Source organism: Apodemus sylvaticus, chromosome 1, assembly GCF_947179515.1.
Source record: "Apodemus sylvaticus chromosome 1, mApoSyl1.1, whole genome shotgun sequence".
NCBI classification, from domain to species: domain Eukaryota; kingdom Metazoa; phylum Chordata; class Mammalia; order Rodentia; family Muridae; genus Apodemus; species Apodemus sylvaticus.
Window position 1 is genome coordinate 4355694 of NC_067472.1, and position 19872 is coordinate 4375565.

Sequence of the window (19872 nt, forward strand, 5' to 3'; positions counted from 1 at the left end):
GTTCAGGGGGAGTTCTGAGTCAGCCTGGGCTATACAGTGAGACCCTGTTTCAAAGAAGGAGGAAGAGGAGGAGAAGAAGAAAAAGAAAGTAGAAAGATGAGGAGAAGAAAAAGAAGGAAGAGGAGGAAGAGGAAGAATAAGGAGAAGAAGAAAATGGAGAAGGAGGAGGAAGGGGAGGAGGAAAAGGAGAAGGAAAAGAAGAAAATGAAGGAGAAGAAAAAGAAGGATGAGGAGGAGGGTGAGGAGGAGGACAAAGCAAGCAGGCAGGTAGCTTCAGTGTCCGCGTGGCGCGCTCTGCTCCCCTTACACTTACTTGAAAACTATCCTCTTGATGCTCTCCTTCACTTCCTGCCGGGTTGAAAAGGAGTCCAAGGGGAATTCCAGACGAGGAGTGGAACCAAACTGCATGGCTCCCACTCTGACCTGTGGGAGGAAACAGGGCCAAGGGCCCCAGAGAGTTCAATCAAATCATGAACATTTCACAGAAGACAGACAGATGCCTGTCTCCTGGCCACTCAACAAACCTGTGTGGCAGCTCTGGCCAGCCTCCCTTGACACGTGGTTCTGCAGACCAGCTGTGGAATCTGGGAGGCTATGGTCAAATATGCCCGTGCTCTGCTGTAACCCGCAGTTAATCATCTTGAAGTACTTGCCTTGGAGGGCAGCTGCCCATCTGGCGGCTACCCCCCCCCCAATCCCCTTACTCCCCCTACTCTCCCTACCCCCCCCCCCCCATCTCCCAAAGGCTTCCTGGCCTTTGTGTATAAACTCATGAGTCCTATCACCTGTCCACAGGGGCCCACATGACTGAAGACCACACTGAAGTCTACGGACGACACTGAAGTCTACAGACGACACTGAAGTCTACAGACACACTGAAGTCTACAGACCACACTGAAGTCTACAGACACACTGAAGTCTACAGACGACACTGAAGTCTACAGACGACACTGAAGTCTACAGACGACACTGAAGTCTACAGACCACACTGAAGTCTACAGACACACTGAAGTCTACAGACGACATTGAAGTCTACAGACCACACTGAAGTCTACAGACCACACTGAAGTCTACAGACACACTGAAGTCTACAGACCACATTGAAGTCTACAGATGACACTGAAGTCTACAGACCACACTGAAGTCTACAGAAGACACTGAAGTCTACAGACCACACTGAAGTCTACAGACACACTGAAGTCTACAGACCACACTGAAGTCTACAGACCACACTGAAGTCTACAGACCACACTGAAGTCTACAGACCACACTGAAGTCTACAGACCACACTGAAGTCTACAGACCACACTGAAGTCTACAGACCACACTGAAGTCTACAGAAGACACTGAAGTCTACAGACCACACTGAAGTCTACAGACCACACTGAAGTCTACAGACACACTGAAGTCTACAGACCACACTGAAGTCTACAGACACACTGAAGTCTACAGACGACACTGAAGTCTACAGACGACACTGAAGTCTACAGACGACACTGAAGTCTACAGACCACACTGAAGTCTACAGACCACACTGAAGTCTACAGACCACATTGAAGTCTACAGACAACACTGAAGTCTACAGACCACACTGAAGTCTACAGACCACACTGAAGTCTACAGACCACACTGAAGTCTACAGACCACACTGAAGTCTACAGACCACACTGAAGTCTACAGACAACACTGAAGTCTATAGACGACACTGCAAGGCTTCCCGCTCAGTACAAGGGAAGGAAGCCCGGGGCCCCAGACTTGCAGCACCTGGACTTCTTTAACGCACATTATACCGCTTACCTCCTCTGCAGTGGATACAGACTGATAGCAAAATGCTTTCAAATCCAGCAGATGATTCCACAGCCACCAAGCCCCTGTACCTCACCGATGACCCACTCCTGCCAAGCCAGGAAAAGGCCAAGTTTCTAGACCAGTGAGTCAGACTGAGGGACAATCAGCTCACAAAACAGAGACAACCAAGAGTGGATTTGTAGGTCCAGGGATGGAGATGGAGAGCTGGCAGATTGAGATTCCTGACTAAGGAGGCTGTAGGGAAAACCTGACACGTGCCTCGCAGAACTGTAGCTGGGGCACTGAGCATCCGGAGTGACGACCCCAAGCAGCTCTTAATCCTCGGCTCTCCAAACCCCAGGGGTACCACACGCTCGGGAGGCCAGCTCTGGCAAAGACACTACTGGAGTCCCCAGTGCCATCCCATAGCTGGCCTAGCGCTTGGACGGCAATGACTTGATGCCCTTGGTCAGCGAGATGGTTCTACCGATGGGAAGCTGTTGGTAGCTAACAGCAGCGAGATATTAAGTCTTGGGTGGGCATGTGAGGAAATGAGCGCTGTGGGACAGAGAAGTACAGCGGAAGGAAGCCTGCTGCAGTTTCCCTGGGAAATAACATGAAATATGACCTCAAGCCAGTGGAGAAGTCTGACTGCTCAGCCAGGTACCAGGACGACTGGAAAGACCACCGCAAACTCAAGCAGACACTGAAGGGATTCAAGTTTCAAGGCTGAGTATCTCAACCAGGAACGTTCAGAAAGAACTCTTGGGAGAATTCCCTTGTGTGCCAGGAACTCAAATCCAGTCTTCAGTCTTTTACAGGTTGTAAAGTCTGATGAATGTGAGGACTTGGAGCAAACTTCCACAGAGTCACAGGATAGACAAAGCAAAGAGAATTTACAGCTCATGGAGACAAGAGTTAGTTCCTCCATGTGTAAAAGGACAACACAACAACAGAAAACGGGCCAGAGACAAAGATCCAAGAAGGGGAAGCAAACGGTTCTTTAATGGCAGGACATTTGGCCTCAGGAAAACAAGGCCACCAGCTAGTGAAAAAGAGAGATGCAGTGTCTGCAAAGGAAACTGTTCTCCACCATGTGGGTAGGAACGTAAGCTGGTGTCACATCTACGGGAGGGCAGCGTGCCAGGATGTATTAGCAGCTAAAAATGCACAGGGGGATTATCCTACGGTTACTCTTCTACACAGTGAACAGGTTATTCATAAGATTACAGTGTATTTATAATAGCAAAAGTCCATCAATAGGGGCTGACTGATTAATCCTGGTAAATCCTTGTGATGGGCTAATTGGCTAATTATCTATAACATCTAAATATACATATAGAAAGAGATGATTAGATTTCCAAGATAATATGACATTAGAAAGACAAGAGATGATAATGTGTAGAGCTATGCTAACTTTTATAGAAAAGGAGAAAATGGAAGCACATCTTTATGCTGCCTATATCTGCACAAAATGGATCTGCGAGGGTACTCGGAGCAGGAACAGGTGGGTGAATCTAGTGCTCAAAAACGTAGGGGATCCAGGGATCAGTCTGAGCAGGTGGGCGAGGGGGATCCAGTGACCAATCAGAGCAGGCAGGGGAGAGGGATCTGGTAATCAGAGTAGGCAAGGAAGGGGGTTATGGCGAATAGGTAATGTGTGGGCGCAGATTTTCTTCCCTGTCCCCCTTTTTATTGACCTATGTAAAGGGTCAGGGAAGTATTTGGTCAAACGGGAGGGAGGAATTCTCTGGAGCCCAGCAGCTGGGCCCACTTGCTTGGGTTAACTGAGAAGAACATAGCTTCAAATACAAGCGCACAGCAAACAGCTCCAGTTAGTGGCTAAGGCCCTTCATCTAATTGGTGGTTTGGAAGTAAAATGGCTCACCACCTTTTATCTGCAGTTTACCATCCACAGAAGCAAACCCTCCCCGGTTTCTCTCCACACCCCAGTCATAGGGCTGCTAAAGCAGGAAATGAGTGTTTGTAAAATTAAGAGGAAGACTTTAAACACTTCAGCCCACCTCAACAACAGGCTGTCCACAAACACTCTCAGCTAAAAGCTACTCGGAAATGTCTTCCTGGTCGTATACAGCAAACAGAAAAAGCAGAAAACCCAAAGCCACCCAGCCAAGCCTCTCTGCAGAGTACCAGTGGTCAGTCAAGACACTGGCTCACCCAAGCAGACATCTTTTTCCCTGTTCCTCGAGGTGTGTGTGTGTGTGTGTGTGTGTGTGTGTATACTTGCGTGTGCAAAAGCATGAAGAGGCCAGAGGCCAAAGGTGTTGTTTCTCTGTTGGTGGTGTTTTGAAACAAAGTATCTTATTGGGATACTAATAAGTAATACTGTTAAGCCTAGGGCTTACTGGTCAGGCTACAGTGGCTGGCCATGGGTCCCCAGGGTTCTGTTTCTACTTCATCAATACTGGGATTGCAAATGTGTAGCATAATGTATGGCTTTTTGAGTTTGGGGAACTGAACTCAAGTCCTCCTGCTAATGGAACAAGCAGGTCTATCTGTTCTAGCATCTGAACACTTTATTGTCTTCTGCAGAACGTGAGATTCAGGATGTACATCCAGGACCAGTGTGGCCTGGCTCAGCGGGTGAGGTGCCCGCTGCAGAGCCCGATGGCCCGGGGAGCCACAACGTGTGAGGAGAAAACTGTCTCCCAGTAGCTGTCCTCTGATCACACGTGTGTACACACACATAGATACAGTACATGTAAAAGGGAAAGTTAAAGAATGCACACATCATACTTCCCTTCTCTCCCACCTAGCCGACCTCAGGGGTTCCAGGATACTCATCCAGAATATACAAAGCTAACACCAATGGTGTTTAGTCCTTATACTCCCTCCTCCAGGAAGAGGGTATAGATGACTATATATATGCATACTATATCATATGCATATGTATATTTGTACCACTAGTGATGGGAGGGAGGTTATTTTTGTTTTATTTTGGTTTTGGTTTTTGGTTTTTCTGAAACAGGGTTTCTCTGTGTAGCCCTGACTGTCCTGGAACTCACTCTGTAGACCAAGCTGGCCTCAAACTCAGAAATCTGCCTGTCTCTGCCCCCCAAGTGCTAGGATTAAAGGTGTGTACCACCACTGCCCCGCTAGAGGGAGGTTAGTTTTAAGTAGGCCTCGTCTGGAGGAAGGCAGAGACCCAGCAGGTCTCTGCCCTGGACCCTTTAGGCTGACACCATGTTAATGTCACTCAGAACCTCAGGGCTGCTCCTGTCTGGACTGAATGAATGATATCTCTAGCAAGTCAGAGACCGGGCCTGGCTGCCTGCACCCCAAAGCAATGTGCTCACACTTGCCAATGACACCCCTTCTCCAGACAACCTGGCCCCCATAACAAGCCTTGCTGATTCCTAAATCCTCCAGCTTTTACAGGATTAAGTCAGGAATGTTGCTTTGGAAGTCCCTTCCTTTCTCAGCCCACGACTGGTCTCTAATTTAAATAATTACGGCTTCTTCATTTTATTTCATTTTAGAGTGGGTTTACATGGTAGAAAATCCAAGAAAGTATATATGCGTGTGTGTGAAAGTATATATAAAGTGTGTGTATGTGTGTGTGTGTGCGAGAGTGTGTAAGTGGTGAGTGTGTGTGTATATGTGCTGTGTATGTGTGGTGAGTATGTGTAGGTGAGTATGTGTGTGTTTTTGGTGAATGTTTGTGTATGGTAAGTGTGCGTGTATGGTGAGTGTGTTTATGTGTGTGTGAGTATATATATGTGATGAGTATATATGTGTGTATGTGCGGTGAGTATGTGTGTGTTTCTGATGAATGTATGTGTATGGTAAGTATGCATGTATGGTGAGTGTGTGTGTATATGTGTGTGAGTATATATATGTGGTGAGTATATATGTGTGTATGTGTGGTAAGTGTGTGTGTGTACACATACACTTTCTGGATTTGAACCCTACCTGATCATTCATAATTAAGGATGAATGGGAAACCTAGTTGATTATTACCTGTCCCTACCAATGATCGTTCAGATTGCCTGAAATCCTTTATGGTGACAAGAAACACCATAAGCAGTACTCGGGGTGGAGTATTTAGGAGCGGACTGTCAGAGAGCAGGATCCAAGCTGAAATGCGTCGGATGAATTGGAGGAGCTCATGAAGTGGAAGCACTGGTTACGCCCATGTTTCTGGTGCATGCGAACATTCATTTCTTAAAGGCTCGCCATGGAGGGTGTCACCGAGCCTCCTGTGTTTCTGTTCAGCAGGAGAGTGAAACAGCTACTGAGCTGCAGATCTCCTGCTGGGTGAGGGGAGCTGGGGCCTGTGTGGTTCTCTTTCTGAGGATGTATTCACACTCATCGTGCTGTGGGTTGTTCAACATTGTCCCCTTCAGAAACAAGAGCCCGGCTCTGCTATCTGTGACATTTGAAGCTAGAAAGGACAAGAAAGGAAGATGCCCTCTGGATTCACTCAGACAAGAGTAGATCTTCTAAAGTGGCCAGAGAAGACAAAGCTGTTTCCCACTAATATTCTGGTCTGTTCGGTGTGCATTCTGTTTTCTAAGGAGGCAGGGATGAAATTTTAATTGGGAGGGAAGATCTCCATTGCTTAAATCCACCTCAACAACAGACCACCCACAGAGTATCCATAAAGGCTTAGTTAGGCTGCTTTAAACCCAATCTCTCTCTGTCATCAGAAACCAGATCCATACCCATCCCTCCACAGCCCTGAGCCTGGAAGAGCCCGTCTTCTCCAGCACGTGATTGGGAAGAGGTTTTCATGTGGCTTATGTCTGCGCATGTGGTGTCCTCCTAGGAGTTCTGCCAGCTCCACACTCTCCCAAGCTCTACCCCAACCTGTGGGGCAACTAGCTAGAAAGACAATGCAGAGCTAACTACTTGGCTATGTGGGAAGCCACACTGAGGAAGAGGAGGAGGAAGAGGTAGGGCACACTGAGGAGGACCAAGGGCTACACTGAGGAGGATGAAAGGCACACTGAGGGTGAGGATCACACTGAGGAGGACTTGAGGGCCACACTGAGGAGGATGAGGGCCATACTGAGGAGGATGAGGGCCACACTGAGGAGGATGAGGGCCACACTGAGGAGGATGAGGGCCACACTGAGGAGGATGAGGGCCACACTGAGGAGGATGAGGGCCACACTGAGGATGATAAAGAGCATACTGAGGAGGACCAAGGGCTACACTGAGGAAGATGAGGGCACACTTAGCTGCCTTGGTCGATCCCTGTCACCCCAGCATCAGTCCTACCATGTTGCAAATTTTCCCTTAGTCCTCTGCATCCCACAGACAATCCATTCCTTCCTCTGCCCATGGAAGAGATTCTGTCACTCAACACACATTTGCACTCACCCTGCCAGGGCTGATGTCCAGGGCATCACAGACAGCAACGGCAAAGCGCTTGGACCTCTCGAAGCTCCCTTTCCCGATGCTGTGAGAGCCGTCTAACAGAAACAGGATGTCGACCGCGGCTGAGCACCACATCACTGGAGACAGGAGCAGACCGAGGTAATTAAACTAGGTTCTTTCGGGTTATAAAGAGTATGAGATGGGGCCTGCTTGTGAGCTCTTCAGCCATATTACATGAGTCCTATGAAGAGGGTCTTCTGGGCTGGTCATGGTCCCAGCCTTTGAGGGTCACTATCTCATCAGCTGGGTTTCCTGACCTGTGAGGCTGAGCAAGAGTTCAAGTAGCAGCAGGAGTCGTGCCTTTCTTCTACTTCAGTGCTACCTGACATGGATCTGAGTCAGAGTTTTACTGTTGTAACAAAACACCATGACCAAGAGCAATGTGAGGAAGAAAGGGTCTATCTGGCTTACACTTCCATACCAGAGTTTATCATTGATGGCAAGAAGTCAAGCAAAGCAGGAACTTGGAGGCAGGAGCTGATGTAAGGCCATGGGGGAGGGGTGCTGCTTACTGCTGCTCCTGATAGCTTGTTCAGCCTGCTTTCTTATACAATACAGGACACCATCCCAGAGATAGTATACCCACATGGGCTGAGTATTCTAAAATCACTAGGAAAATACCCTACAGGCTTGCCTGTAGCCAGATCTTGTAGAGGCATTTCCTCTGTTAGGGATCCTCCTCACCCTATATGGCAATGGCTTGTGTCAAGTTGACACAAAACCAGCACAGGACACATCTGACACACCCATCCACTCAATACTTTTAGCTCTCCAAGGATTTTCTTTCTTTGAATGTCTTTTTGAGACTTCCTATACCATACGACTCACCACTCAAGGTACATAATTAACATTTCTAGTGCATGCACTGACAGAATCCACCATCACCACCCTGGATGGTAGAATATTTTCTACCGACTCAAGGAGAGAGCCTATCATCTAGCTCTCAACTCTAATCCTAAGGAGGTGTGTGTGTGTGCTCGCGCTCGCAATTATACACATGCACATGCCTGTGCAGCAAAGGCTGATGACAGGCATGGTCTTCTATTGCATTCTCCTTCAGTTTTTGATACAGTGTCTCTCACTGCTTTTGGAGCTCACAGGTTGACCAGTAAGCCTACAGGATTCTGTGAGCACTGCCCAGACCTGGGACCACATCACCCTACCACACCCCCTGAGCCACACCCTCAGCCTGAGATTTGTGTTTTGACTCCCACTAGACAGATGAAGAAGCAGAAACAGTGTGAGCCAGTAACTTTCTAGTTACAAAGTATCAGGGAGTCCTGAGACTGGTGATGAATCCTGAGTTCTCCCAACCTAGGAGAGTGGGGAGAAGAAGAACTAGATTGGGCTTCTGGGAACGCAGTAGTTTGGCTTGAGCAGGCAGAAGGAGAGAAATGGCAGGAAATATGTGTAGCTTGGTAGATGGCATTCAGGTGACAGAAATCCCTGAGGTAGGCTAAGAAATATATCAACAAAGGGGCTGTTGTAGTCGGGCAGTGGTGGTACATGCCTATAATCCCAGCACTCTGGGAGGCAGAGGCAGGCAGATTTCTGAGTTCGAGGCCAGCCTGGTCTACAAAGTGAGTTCCAGGACAGCCAGGACTATATAGAGAAACCCTGTCTCAAAAAAATCAAATCCAAAAAACCAAAAAATGGGGGGGGGGATGCTGTTGAGCTGACCCAAGGTCTATCCCAGGACCCATATGGTAGAAAGAGAATACATTCTTCAGGTGATCTTTGACCTCCACATGCACTAGTACATAAGTGTGTGCACAGATACACACACACATACACACACAAATAAATAAATAAACACAATAAAAATTGAACCTACAATAACAGTGCTGCTGCTTTTAATTATCACTAATTTAACCAAGGAGAGTCACTGAGCAGGACTTATGGGAAGGACTGAATGTGGGAAATGCCTGGGAAGGCCATGCTATAAGAGGAAGCGGTGGAAACTCTCAGGTTAGCGCGGCCTCCCTGGGTCTGCGGCACCGAGGTCTGAACAGCCTCATGTTTGGAGGAGTTGGTAAGCTGGACTTACATTTGCTGGCCACTGCAATCTTCCCCATGGTCTCCCGGCTCACATACACTTCCTGAAGAGAGGTGGTCAGAGACACTGAGGGGAAAAAAAACAGCAGAAGCAATCATGATGTGGTAGGATGGGAGGTGTCTTTACCTCAACATTATGTGCCCCAAATGGACAGGAAACAAAGCAGGAGATAGAACCATACAGAAGCCCAATATTCCTCTCTCAAAAACCACCAGAGCGCTGCGGCTGTGGCTGTGGTGTGCAGGGCTGGGCTGGGCTTCATTGTAGAGCACATGTGTGATGCTCTGGGCTGAATGCTCTGCTTCCAACCCTCAGCTCCCAGTGCCCCTGTGGACAGCATTTAAACCTCTCTCCCCTTCTCTTAAGTAGCTTTGTTATACTTAGTATCTTGTGGAGGAAAGGCTTGTTGTGGCTGCTGGTCACTTCTTAACACCAGATGGCTATGGAAACATTGTGGTCCCAAGGAGCCCTGTCCTTGATCATAACAATGTCCCCTCTGGATACAGCCCTTAGCTGTGTGCCCAGGATCGTTCTTGCAGAGTCTTAATCTGCTGCAGGATCAAACATCACTGTCATAAAATTTAAAATTCATGGAAGAGCCAAATCCACAGAACACCACCTGGACAGATAGATGTTCGAAGGGGGTGCCAGAATGCTGAAATGCACACGCTTATGTGACTAAATTTAAAATTTAAGTGGAATTGAGAAAGGACTGAATTGGGGATGTTTCCCATAAGAATGATGCTCTAATGACAAAGGCTTTCTAGAAAACAGTTTGGCCGTGTGAATTAAGACTCATAAAAGCGGTTATATCCTTTGACGCTGTAGTATTATATCTGAAAATAAATCAGAGGGAAAAAGCTGTTGTGGAACAGATGTCATGAGAGGGAAGTGTAGGTCAGGACCTTCTCCTTCAACAGTCTCTGTGCTAGTGGGATGCAAAGACAGATAACGGACACACAAAAATATGTGGAAAAAATGTTGATACATTTACCAATACAGTTAGTATGATCAAGAGCTAAAACATTTGAGAGTGGCACGTTCATTGATAAGTTTGTGTGTGTGTGTGTGTGTGTGTGTGTGTGTGTGTGCTTTTTCATACTCAGTTATAATGGTATATGAACAATCAGGGATGATTTATAAAGACTTTGGGGCTGAGGGTGTAGCTAAGTGGTAGAAAGCTTGGGTGCCAGTCATAAGGCTGTGAGGCCAATTCTGGCACCCCAAATTTAAAAAAAAGAAATGAATAACATAACAAAGGAGCCTCAGGATTGTTGAATGGGGATGGCCTGGAAACAGAGGGAGGACACCCAGGAAGCCATTTTGAAAAGCCAGTTCCTCTTTGCAACTTCAAAGAGTGGGGCATCTAGCTGCAGAAGTATACATGGCGTTGCGGGACCAGTGTAACACAACCCGTGGTGACACAGGCAGAGGAGACAAGCCAGGGGAGCAGAGCCTCGCAGCGAGTGAATGCAGAGGGCAGGTGATGCATCCTGACTGAGGAGTCTCTGCGATGTGACAAACTGGGGAGCTGAGGGTGGGGTGGGGAGGAGGAATCCCACGATGCAGCAGCTTGGAGCCACAGGGTTTACAACTGCCAGGAAACTGATGATGCGAGGACCCACACTCAGAGAGCACGTTGGGCATGGGAATAATAACGCTGTACACACGATGTTACCGGTCGGCCTGCTCACCCAGAACCAACACCGTGCACACGATGTTACCAGTCGGCCTGCTCACCCAGAACCAACACCGTGCACACGATGTTACCGGTCGGCCTGCTCACTCAGCACTGGCCAGGCTGGTCCTCCCCCTTCTTGGCTCCTCCACACACACCTTGCTGCAGTGGGACACTCCTCTGCTCTGTGTGCCAGCAGACAGTCCCTGCTTCCTACCATGGTGCTGACCCAGCACTGACCTCCTCAGCCCCAAGCTATGGCAGACTGGGTCTCTCTGCTTCACTGCACTGGAGATCAGCAAGGCCGGCCTACTCAGAGACTGCAGCAGCTCATCCCATAATCCCACGGGGACCTCAGTTCCCTGGAGACTCCTGAGCATAGAAACACGCCCTGTCTTCAGTGTTAGAGGATCTTCACTCCCCGCTTGCATTCCATAGACACTAAAGGTTCCTGAAACAAGCCTATGAGTTGTTAACAAAGGGCCCAAGAGCCAAAGACTTTTCACAACCACCTAACAAATGTAAAAGTACAGTTCTCTTTTAAAGACTTAACAGGAACCCCAAACCTACTCCCCTGAGACAGGAATACTGGGGAGATTCAGGACCAGGGGTTACCTGTTAAACATGGCACTCAGGTCACTTTGCCCCCTGCATCATGTGCTAAAGAGTTACAGAAGGTGCCAGGATTCAGGCAGGCCTAACTTTTGCCTGGGTCACACCTCAGTGCCTTTGACAAGCCAGTGTGTCATGCTACAGAATAGGAACAAAGCCACTTGCTTTAGCTGCTTCTAATCAAGTCTGCCGCCCCTTTTAAAGACCTCCTTCCCAGGCTCCAGACCTTCACTGTCCTGGTGGCTGGCTGGGTGATGCACAGGCACAGACAATACTGCAAACTGTGGGTGTGACACTCACTCACAAAAGGAGAGCCCAGGCTCTGAGCTCCCACAATCCTGTCTCCTGAGAGGACCCATAATGATGGGGCCAGATCAGGGGTCAGGTGGCCTGGCTGTCATACTTCCAATGTCTGTGTCACCATGGGTTAGACCTTTTTGGATCCCAGGGATCTCATCTGTCCGACACCATACAGATCAAGCACGTGAGCAGGTGGGTCAGGGCCACAGAGGGGAAGCACCGTCACATGACGGAGCAGAACTTAGGCTGGGGATGCTGATTGGAAACCTATTCAAGCCTAGCTCCTCCAGATGGCTCCAGATACACTAGGTCCTAGACCATGGAGACAGCAAGTGAGACTGTATGCCTCTCCCTGGCTTGGAGATGGGATAAAATGGCCTCTACTTCCAGCCTCCTGTTCTTTGGGGACAAGAGGAGGTGACCAAAGTTGACTCAACAGACAGCAAACATCTGTTGTCTGAAACACAGACTAGGGAAGATCACATTCCTAGAGGCTTCTGTCTGACATCACCTCAGTTTTGCAGAAGGGCACCCCAGGCTGGGCTGGCACAACTAACCAGCAGCGTACACGTTCTAATTTCTGGGATGTCCATCTTCAGGCACACTGGGTCCTCCGCCATCTCTGTTCACCCTTCAAAGAGGCTAGAACTTGGGGGGCTGGGGGTAAAGAGGGAGGTTAATGGGAGGGAGCTGCGACCCTGTGTTTCAGTCTATGTCCAGAGCACAGGGTCCACTTCAAGGCATAGGTGGGTAATCTGTCTACAGGGCCCTTCCCAGGGGAAGCCACCAGCTGTCCCAAACTCATAGCAGTACGCTCAGGGTAGTACAGGGCACAGCGTCTAGGGGGACGAATGACAGTCTGGGAGCCCAGAGCGGCTCTGTAGGCACTGAGGGATGCATAGGAGTTTACTCGGTGACAGTGGCAGGATGGGGGTGGAGCAGTGTGGCTTTCAGGATTCAGATCCCCTGGGAAGGGGAGAAAGTAAGAGTGCTGTGCAGAAGGAGGAGACTTGCCACAGAAGACTCAAGATGAGGCAGGACCTCTTAGAGAGTAGACAGTAACTTGGAAGCTTCAGTAGGGACAAAGCAGCGGCCAGATCCGATCAGATTTGTACAGGGGCAAGGTTGCTATGTGGAGAACACAAGGAGGGGCCAGGAGGAGGACCTAGGCAGATCATCGGAGTTAACACACGGTATGCACTCACTGATAAGTGGATATTAGCCCAAAAGCTCCGAACACTCATGGTACAATTCACAGACCACATGAAGCTCATGAAGAAGGAAGACCAAAGTGTGGGTGATTCAGTTCTTCTGAGAAGGGGGAACAAAATACTCATAGGAGCAATTATGGAGGCAAAGTGTGAGGCAGAAACTGAGGAAAGGCCATCCAGAGACTGTACCACCTGGGGATCCATCCCATATTCAGTCACCAAACCCAGACACTATTGTGGATGCCAAGAAATGCTTGCTGAAAGGAGCCTGATATGGCTGTCTCCTGAGGGGCTCTGACAGAGCCTTATAAATACAGAGGCAGATGCTCACAGCCAACCATTGGACTGAGCATGGGGTCCCCAATGGAGAAGTTAGAGAAGGGACTATAGGAGCTGAAGAGGTTTGCAACCTCATAGGAAGAACAACAATATCAACCATCCAGACACGCCCCCCTGCCCAGAGTTCCCAGGGACTAAGCCATCAACCAAGGGGGCACATATGGTTCTAGGTGAATATGTAGCAGAGGATTGCCTTGTCAGGCATCAATGGGAGGAGAGGTCCTTGGTCCTATGAAGGCTGGATAGAAGCCCCAGTGTAGGGGAATTGAGGGCAGGGAGTTGGGAGTGGGTGGGAGGAAGAATACCCTCATAGAAGTAGGAGGAGGATGGGGTAGGGGCTATCCAGGAGGTAGGGGGCTGGATATGTAAATAAAGAATATATCCAATTTAAAAAAAAAAGTGCAAGCAGTACATTGGGGCCTCAGCAAGGGAGGCTGCCAGGGAGTGGAGAAGTAGATTCAAGAGACTACAAATTTAAATCAGGGCTGGGGAGGTGGCTCTGTGGGCGCCAGGCTTGCAGTGCCAGCATGAGGAAGGCCTGAGCTCGGATCCCAGCATCATGTGGAGCCGTGGTGTGTACCTGCAACCCCGGCAGCGGTGGTGGGGTGGGACAAGCCCCGGGGCTCACTGCCAGCTTCCCTAGCTGAAAGGGTGAGCTGTGGGCTCAGCAAAAGCCTCGCCTCAAACACTGAGGTAGAGTGACCAAGGAAGACATCTGACTGCAACCTCTGGCTTCAGTGAGCGCACACTTCCTCTTCTCCACACACACAAAAGATAAAATTAAAGCCAATGGGATCAGAAAGAAACGAAGCCCTCAGAACTTACCGCCCGCCAAGAGACACTTACCTCTGGAGAACAGGAGAGTGCAGATGGCTGGTAGAAACAGAAATGGAGGCATGTTGTTGGACCTACGGGCAGGGGAGGGGGGAAGACAGCAGGCATCAGCATAGAGCTCTGTGACCAGCCCTAGCACGCCTCTGCAGATACACCCAGGAACACCCCAGAGGCCTCAGTATGAATATCGCAGTCTGAGAATCAAGCCCTCCTAAACCATGAAGTCCTTTTCCAAAAATCTAACTTTAATCAGCTATCTGATATTGTTCCAGATAGCATTCCCACCTCAAATCCAGTCAAAGTCCTCCACAGCCTTTTGCAGATTTCTGCCCAAAAGGTCCCCAGTCTCAGCTGTGCAAGGTCCCAACAGGCCATAAGATCCCTCTTAACGCCACTCCCTCTCCAGAAAGGAGCAGAGCGAAGGCTGGCGTTGAACACTGTCATTTTCCAAATCCTCTAGCAAGTCAGGAAACGTTTCTCGTTTCTCGGTTACTTAGAATGTCTCCAAAGAGGAGCTGCACGTCCTAGTTCGCTTTCTAAATGCTGTGGTGAAACACGTGACCAAGAGCAACTTGGGGAGGAAAGAGTTGTATCGGCTTCTGTCATTGAGGGAAGCGGGCAGGGATCTGGAAGCAGGAACTGAAGCAGAGGCTAAGATGCTTACTGGCTTGTTCAGCCTCCGCTCAGAGAGAACGCTGGAAGGACCACCCACAGTGGGCGGGACCTCCCACACCAATCTCTAATCAGGGAAACACCCTCAAGCAGTTGCTCACAGGCCAAAGCAAAGGAGACATTGTCTCAATTGAGGCTCCTTCATAGATGACTCTAGCTTCCTCAGGCTGGCAAAAACACACACAACCCTGCACACTCGGTGTTGCCAGAACAAAAGCGTCGGGTCAGAAGATCCCCAGGTGCAGGGGAGGCTGTGGGCCTGCTGAGAGGGGTCACGTGATTCCAGACCCTGCGTGGCCAGCAAGGCAGACTCAGGATTTTCCTTCCTCTCTGCACCAGTTTCCCTTACATCCTACACTGGATGTGGGACAAGCCGCTGCCTGCCACTGGGGGAATCTGGTGGAGGAGGCAGCGGATGAGAGGGAGTGAGGGACTCAGGGAAGACTTCCTACTCTTCGCCTTTAAAGTGGTTTCTGGGTTTCCAGCCTCTGACCTTGGAATGTGAATGTGCAGAAGCCAGAGGCTCAGGCCTGTGCACATCAAACGAAGATTCCGAAAACCATATTCCCAGCTGTCTGTGAAGAAGGGGACGTGGGAGGATCTTAAATCCAAGACACCAGGAAACACAGCTCCTCAGTTCATACGACCGGGCTAATCTTTCCTATTATCTGCCTCTGCCTGCTCAGCTGGGTGTTTTCAGTATCCCACCTTCCTGCTCAGTAAAACAAAGTTTGTGTTGGCATTCTGCAAGCAGGAACCGCCTGGCCAGTAGCTCCCCACAAATGTGGTTACCGGTGTTAGCTTGACAATCCTGACGGCTTCTCTCTCACCTGTCCCCTATTTTCACACAGCCCACACCAAACTGGTCCTCTTGTTTGCCAGGTGCCCAGTGCTTAAGATGGGGTTTGAAGCCTGGCACCTGTACTTCCTGCCTGGTACATAGGAAGAAAGTCACATGCTCAATAGGTAACAAAGATTCTCACCTGCAGAGAGTGGGAGGAACCTTCCAGAGGCATCTTTGTGTTCATATGTTCAGTGATTTTTTTTTTATATAAATACCAAGATAATAGGGATTGCTGCGGCCAACCTGGTGAACATCAGACATTCTGCAAAGCATCATCAGTACTCCAAACTCTTCCAAGCCAATCAACACAAATATCCAGTTTATTCTCATCTCGTTACATATCAAGACATTCTTACAATATTAATTCAACACTGTTCTATGTTAAGAATTTAGTGGGATCTGGCTGTATTGCCCCAGCTGCCCTTGTACTCCTGGGCTCCGTGTGCTTCAGCCTCCTGAGCAGCTCTGACTACGACACACTTCATCATGTTGAGCCCAAAGATGGCCTTTAAATAAGCATGAGCTCTGCAGTAAAAACCAACAACCACTATTACCCAGTAAACACCTGTGATGGGCTGCCACCAGGCTCCTGGTATTATAGTCTTCACTCTTAACCCTCTTAGCCAGCCAGTGAGAGGGTATAGCTCTCATTATAGAGGCTACATCACACAGCTGAAGACTCCAGGAGAATGTCGGGCAGGGGAGAGAGACTGGGACAGGAGACCCAATGGGGGCATGGGGGCATGGGGACAAAAGTACGGGATCCGGCCAGACAGTGGTGGCACATGCCTATAATCCCAGCACTTGAGAGGCAGAGGCAGGTGGATTTCTGAGTTCCAGGCCAGCCTGGTCTACAGAGTGGGTTCCAGGACAGTCAGGGCTACACAGAGAAACCCTGTCTCAAAAAAACAAACAAACAAAAAGTTTGGGGTCCAGGAAAAGGCTATGAACTATGGAGAGGAACCGAGGAAGACAATCCTGATCATATCTGATGCCCTGAATCCAGTCCTCAGGCAGCTTTAACCAGCTAGTGCCTGCCTTTAGTTCCCATACTGGGGTGCACTCCTGTTGCTTCTGCAGCCCAGAGGCAGGAAGCGAGCCTGTTTGCAGGGTCCACCTTGCCAAGTCCTTTCCATTACAGAACCCCTCTCCCATCGCCTCCTTTCCTCGAGTTCCATTACCTATGCTCGACGTACATTCCTCTCCGCTTCCAGGCAGCTGGCGGACGTGGGAGCTGTGCTAGATCTTTCCATCTGATTGCTACACCTCTGTGGCACCTGCGCAAGGTGAGCGAGGTCTGTTGCTAAATCATTCCTCGGTACACAGGCTAAGAACTGCATTTCTCAGACAGCAAGGAACAAACGCCAGCACGAGGCTGCTTGTGAAAGAACGTCGCTGAGGACGGCTTTGCAGGGCTCTGCCCGTCGTTTCTCCACCATCAGATATGAGCGCGGGGAAAGGGGAGACTTCCACCTCATGAGAAAATTAACTTCCACAGATATTAGAGTGCCCCTTGTAGCTTTCCCCAATCTGCAGGATGAAAACCTGAGTCCTTTGTAACAGCTGATGTGTGAACAGGAGGACTGAAATCCGAGGTAGCCTCCAGTCCGGCCAGGAAGTCTTTGCTGTGTTTTGCTGTAACAATCGTATTCCTTGTCTTTCACATGATATATCTTGCTCAGGCCCAGAGACTCAAGACAAGGGAACATTCTTCCTAGTTTAATGCCCTCTGCCCTCCCCGTCCTTTATCTCCCTCTCTCTCCCCTTCGCTCCCTCTGTCTGTCTGTTTTAAATAGGGCGTTGTTATATTGCTTAAGGTGGGCAGGAACGACAAACAATCTTCCTGCGTCTTCAGCCTTCCAAGCAGCTGGGACTACATACTCGCATCACCACACCCGGCTAGAGACAACAGGCTATGGTTTCTAGGAAAGGTCATGTCCTCCTTATAGAGAACCAGGGAACTTTCAGAACCCAGAAGTCTCACGGGCAGAAATCAGCATGAAGGGATGACAATGAACTCTCTCTGTGGAGACCCTGGAAGATCTGCCCATCACAGAGACCCCCGTTCACCCCACATCTGCTAAGACATTTGTACATGGAACAGCTTTGGGCTCCTGTACTGCCTGGTTTTGTGTGTCAACTTGACACAGGCTGGAGTTATCACAGAGAAAGGAGCTTCAGTTGGGGAAGTGCCTCCATGAGATCCAGCTGTGGGGCATTTTCTCAATGAGTGATCAAGTGGGGAGGGCCCCTTGTGGGTGGTACCATCTCTGAGCTGGTAGTCTTAGGTTCTATAAGAGAGCAGGCTGAGCAAGCCAGGGGAAGCAAGCCAGTAAGAAACATCCTGCCATGGCCTCTGCATCAGCTCCTGCTTCTTGACCTACTTGAGTTCCAGTTCCGACCTCCTTGGATGATAAACAGCAATTTGGAAGTGTAAGCTGAATAAACCCTTTCCTCCCCAACTTGCTTCTTGGTGGTGATGTTTGTGCAGGAATGGAAACGCTGACTAAGACACTCCCTTGGCGGACCTCTGTGTCTTCTCTCCATTGCTCAGGACTCAGATGTTCTGTAGTGAAGAGCTGCAAACCCTGGGGAGCTCGGAGGGGAGGGACAGCACATGGGGTATTGAGTCAGGAGACTAGATCCCAGCAGGTCTGCTTCCAGCAGGTGGGGGCTCTACGAGCACCAGCCTCTGTGCCTCAGTTCTTTTGTCTGTAGAATGGTTCCCACCCCGCTGTTCTCACATAGGACAACAAGAGAAAAACCTTGCTGAGAGCTAGAAGTTCCATTTCTACATGATGGTAAGAGATTCTTACACTAAACTCACCAATTTCATCCACTGACATTCAGCCCTGTAGGGCCCGAGTTAGCATATCCACTTTCACAGAGGATGAGACAGACTTGGAGACCTGAGGTGGGACCTGAGGCCACACAGAGCTGGTGAACTGCAGAGCTGGACTCTAGCTCAGGTCCTCTCAGGCATGCCAATACAGGTGGCTATCTAGGTGGGTTAGAAGCATGAACAAGCCAACAAGAGACCTTAGCATAAGCCTTTCTGGTAAATCCTTTCTCTTAAGCCTCTCAGCTTTCTTCTCTCTATAATGGAGGTGACACCATCTACCTCTTTGCCTGAGAAGGGTTGGCGGGATGCCATAGAACTCCAGTGCAAAGGCCCCCCTTGGACAAAGGCAACCCTTCCTAATTACAGATCGGAGGAATCTGGTTAGAGAACACCAATTATTAACGCCAGGAGGACTAAGAGGTAGCGACCCTAACTTGGGTAAAGCAGGGGGAATACACTGCCAGAGACGGGAAGGACCGTGGCTAGCCCGTACTGAAGATGAAAAGGCAGAGCCTTCAAATGTATTCAGCTGTTCTAGAAGCAGGGTCCCTGATGCCCAGACTGAAAAATGTGATCATGCTGAATCCTGCTGCATGCCCCTCCAGTGGCCTCCTGTAAACACAATGGGCATTCTAAAGCAGTCTTAATGGGGGGGGGGGGAGTTTGTTTGTTTGTTTGTTTGTTTATTTATTTTGGTTTTTTGGATTTTTTTTTTTCCGAGACAGGGTTTCTCTAAACCTGGCTGTCCTGGAACTAACTCCGTAGACCAGGCTGGCCTCGAACTCAGAAATCCACCTGCCTCTGCCTCCCAGTGTGCTGGGATCACAGGTGTGTGTCACTACCACCCGGCAGGGGTAGTTAAATTAGCAGTTCTATCTCAGTCCTACTGTTGCAGAACACTGGCCTTCAAACATACCTTCACCAGAGCATACCCCCACCACCAGAACAGCTCTGATTACCTACAACACACTGGCGCCTGCTGGTGTCCATCACAGGAAGACCAAGGGCAAGGGGTCATCCTGGGATCTCAGCCTGTCCCTCCTGCAGCTCCCTGCCAGCTGCATGTGACTACTCCACCTGCACATGGTTATGGTGCTGGAGTCTGAAAAGTTCGCAGGAGGATGACTAACTACACAGCTATGGGGAGTTGCTGGGGCAAGACTGTTCTGTAAGCAAGGCTGATAACTTGCTGGTTTGGACTCTGGAGGGCCAGACACTGGTATGTTGCTGGTACATTATCTGGGATGAATTCTGTTTGTATCCCACCCAGGAAAAGCTCATACAACACCTCCA

At 49.4% G+C, this 19872-nt stretch overlaps 1 protein-coding gene across 1 annotated transcript in view; it reads right to left on the reverse strand.

Annotated features, from left to right (window-relative positions):
• Vwa2 (von Willebrand factor A domain containing 2) overlaps positions 1-14817 on the reverse strand; it is a 36087-nt gene extending 21270 nt beyond the window's left edge. The window contains exons 1-5 of the mRNA XM_052182811.1: positions 14507-14817; positions 14234-14295; positions 9239-9313; positions 7135-7268; positions 314-423 (exon numbers count right to left, since the gene is read on the reverse strand). Of these exons, the coding sequence (XP_052038771.1) occupies positions 314-423; positions 7135-7268; positions 9239-9313; positions 14234-14285 (371 nt within the window). The 5' untranslated portion in view covers positions 14286-14295; positions 14507-14817. The remainder of the gene's footprint in view (positions 1-313; positions 424-7134; positions 7269-9238; positions 9314-14233; positions 14296-14506) is intronic.
• Between the last annotated feature and the right edge of the window lie 5055 nt (positions 14818-19872).